This window comes from Bactrocera dorsalis, unplaced genomic scaffold (assembly GCF_023373825.1).
Source record: "Bactrocera dorsalis isolate Fly_Bdor unplaced genomic scaffold, ASM2337382v1 BdCtg091, whole genome shotgun sequence".
Lineage (NCBI taxonomy): Eukaryota > Metazoa > Arthropoda > Insecta > Diptera > Tephritidae > Bactrocera > Bactrocera dorsalis.
Window position 1 is genome coordinate 208 of NW_026038142.1, and position 2989 is coordinate 3196.

General features: G+C 36.1%; 1 protein-coding gene across 1 annotated transcript; it reads left to right on the forward strand.

The window, feature by feature from the left end:
- Window positions 1-305: 305 nt before the first annotated feature.
- LOC125780113 (piggyBac transposable element-derived protein 3-like) lies at window positions 306-1639 on the forward strand (the record flags this gene model as incomplete). The annotated part of the gene is made up of 3 exons (XM_049461734.1): window positions 306-316; window positions 635-882; window positions 944-1639. Coding segments are annotated over exons 1-3 (955 nt in total), but the record flags the coding sequence as incomplete, so codon positions are not given.
- Window positions 1640-2989: the final 1350 nt, after the last annotated feature.

Consider the following 2989-nt stretch of genomic DNA (forward strand, 5'->3'; position numbering starts at 1 on the left):
TAGCTCATATTTTTACGCAACTTGGTATAGATTGCTTAGTGCATCTGTACTAAAAGATCGATTCTACACCTTAACCCGAAATAACCCACGCGTACCATATGGTAACGCAAAATGTCATGTTACATTTTCATAAATAACTTGAAAGCTACACTTGAAAACTACAAACTACAAACCGTTTTCTTATGCGAAAAATTTGCAGCTTTCCAGAATTGTGAAATTTGAATTATTGGGAGTTCAATTCGAGTAATTATCGTATCTGAAAATAAGTTGACGAAAGCAAAGGTGAAAAAATCTCGTTTTTCGATATGGCATGTCGGTAAGTGTTTTTATATAATGCTTATATTTCGACAGACTTTAGAATTAATAATACCAATCGATAACTAAATAAATAAACCATAAAATGTGAATTCAGTTTGGTCAAAAAATAGTTGGTTTTTACTATTTTTTTACATTTTACCTTAGGCGTTACCATATGGTAACCGTGGGTCGCCTAGGGGACAGGTTTTTTATTCGTGTTTCATTTAATTTTTTGTGATTTTCTTTGCATTTTGGATCGCGTACGAAGTATTTTTATGCTTTTATTAAACAAATGTCTGAATATGTTCTTGTTTTTTATATGTTTTATTTTGCTTAGAGGTTTATCGTTGCAACAAATGCTTGATTTTATTGAAGAGCTTGACGAAGCAGGTGATCAAGATGATGTACCAGCTACTATTTATATTGAACCTCCTGTGGATGGCAATATATCTGGTGAAGATTATGCGGAAGACGAATCTAGGAGAATACCAGATAATGTTTGTCCCGCTCTGCTTAAAAGCGGATGTGAAATTGTAATGGCTAGTGGACGACGTTTACAAAATTTTGATGAAGATGAAATTGGAGGCATGTTTGAAAATAATATTGCTTCATATTTGCATAATAATAATTATCTTGGATTCTTTAGCTCCAAATATCGAAGATTTGCCCGTCGTTATTGTGGAAAAAGAATATAAAAGTATGGATTTTAATTGTCAACCTTCAGCATCAAATTGTACATCACTAGACAGAAAGCGGTTACGTAGAGTGACACCAAAATCTTCAAATGTTTCACTGCCACAAAGTAATAAACAAACAACATTTCAATGGATAAAAGATGATGCGTTATCTCTTATTCCCATTTTCCCAGATGCAAATTACGAGGATTGTCGTTATTTACTACCGCATCAGCAATTTGAAAAGTTTTTCGATGATGAATTATTGGGACACATTTGCGAACAAAGTGCAATGTATGCGATCGGACAGAATAGACCTAACCCAAGCATAACAGTCGGCGAACTTCGAGCATTTATTGGCATATTGGTCATTACGGGATACAATTACCATGCCAATTTCAGAAATTTATGGAGTCAAGATGAAGATATTCGCAACAGCTTAGTGAGTAACACAATGCATCGAAATGGATTTCAGGAAATTTTGCAAAATCTTCACTTCGAAGACAACTCTAATGCTTCTTCAAAAAACGGCGACGCCAATCCCGATAAAATGTGGAAATTGCGACCATTGACTGATCATTTAAAAGCAAAAATGATTGATCATTTTCATGCCGAACAAAATCTATCCTTTGACGAAAGTATGATTTCCTACTCTGGCAGACACGGATGTAAGCAGTTTATCAAGGGCAAACCATTACGTTTTGGGTATAAAGTTTGGTCCCTTTGCACTCCTTCGGGCTTTATGGTGAACTTCGAAATTTACCAAGGAAAGAATCCTCGTGCAAACGAAGATTATGAAGCGAAGTTTGGAAAATATGCTGCTCCTTTGGTCAGTATGTTAGTTATCCTTTGTTAGCTTTTCTGAAAACATGTGGATATAATGCCACGGGAACAATCCGTGAAAACCGCATTCCTGCAAGCAGTCCTCTGATGCACAAGAAAAATTTTAAATCAATGGATAGAGGTTACTCGGAATCAATTTTTATGAAAAGTACTGGTATTCGTTTGGTGAAATGGAAAGATAATAATGTTGTCTGCTTATTGTCTACCACTTTTGGTGAAAATCCTAAGTCAATGGCACAACGTTATTCAAAGCAGAGTAAATCCCGAATAAACGTACCCTGTCCTTGTGCGATCACTGAATATAACAAATATATGTGTGGAGTAGATCGTTTCGATCAAAACTTGGGCCAGTACCGCATCGCATACAGGGGAAAAGTGGTGGTCTAGCATATTTACCTGGCTGATAGATGATTCTATTCAAAATGCTTGGCAGCTTCATCGAAAAGAGCAACCAAAAATGACGCAACTTGAATTTCGACGACAACTGGCCGTATACTATTGCAGACATTATGGTACCAAAGCCAAATCGCTTGGTCCCATGACTTCTCACAGATATGCCCAGCAACAAAGTCGCGTAGAACACACTTTCCGGTACGATCAAACTGGGCACTTTGTAGTGCCATCAAATCGTAGACGTTGTGCGGGTGAAAATTGTAGCGTTAACGGGCGAACAGCATGTGGAAAATGTAACGTTGGACTTTGCGTCAAGTGTTTTGCAGACTACCATACCAAACCATAACTGTATTGTCATAAAATTTATTTTTTCTTACTTAAAATTTCAATAAAAATGCATAAAACAAGATTTTTCGAAGATTTTATTTCAAAAAGGAAGAGCAAAAAACCTGTACCCTAGGCGACCCACGGTTACCATATGGCAACGCTGGTTTTTCGCATTTTCCGCAAAAGTTATATAGTGAATCGTAAAACGGACATCAATTTCGTGCTCAGGAGGTCAAAATACATAAGTCTACTTAATTTCAGCAAAATCTGAAAGAAAAAAAGTTCTGGGCAGTACCGGGTTAATAAAGGGTGATTTTTTAAGAGCTTGATAACTTTTTTAAAAAAAAAACGCATAAAATTTGCAAAATCTCATCGGTTCTTTATTTGAAACGTTAGATTGGTTCATGACATTTACTTTTTGAAGATAATTTCATTTAAATGTTGACCGCGGCTGC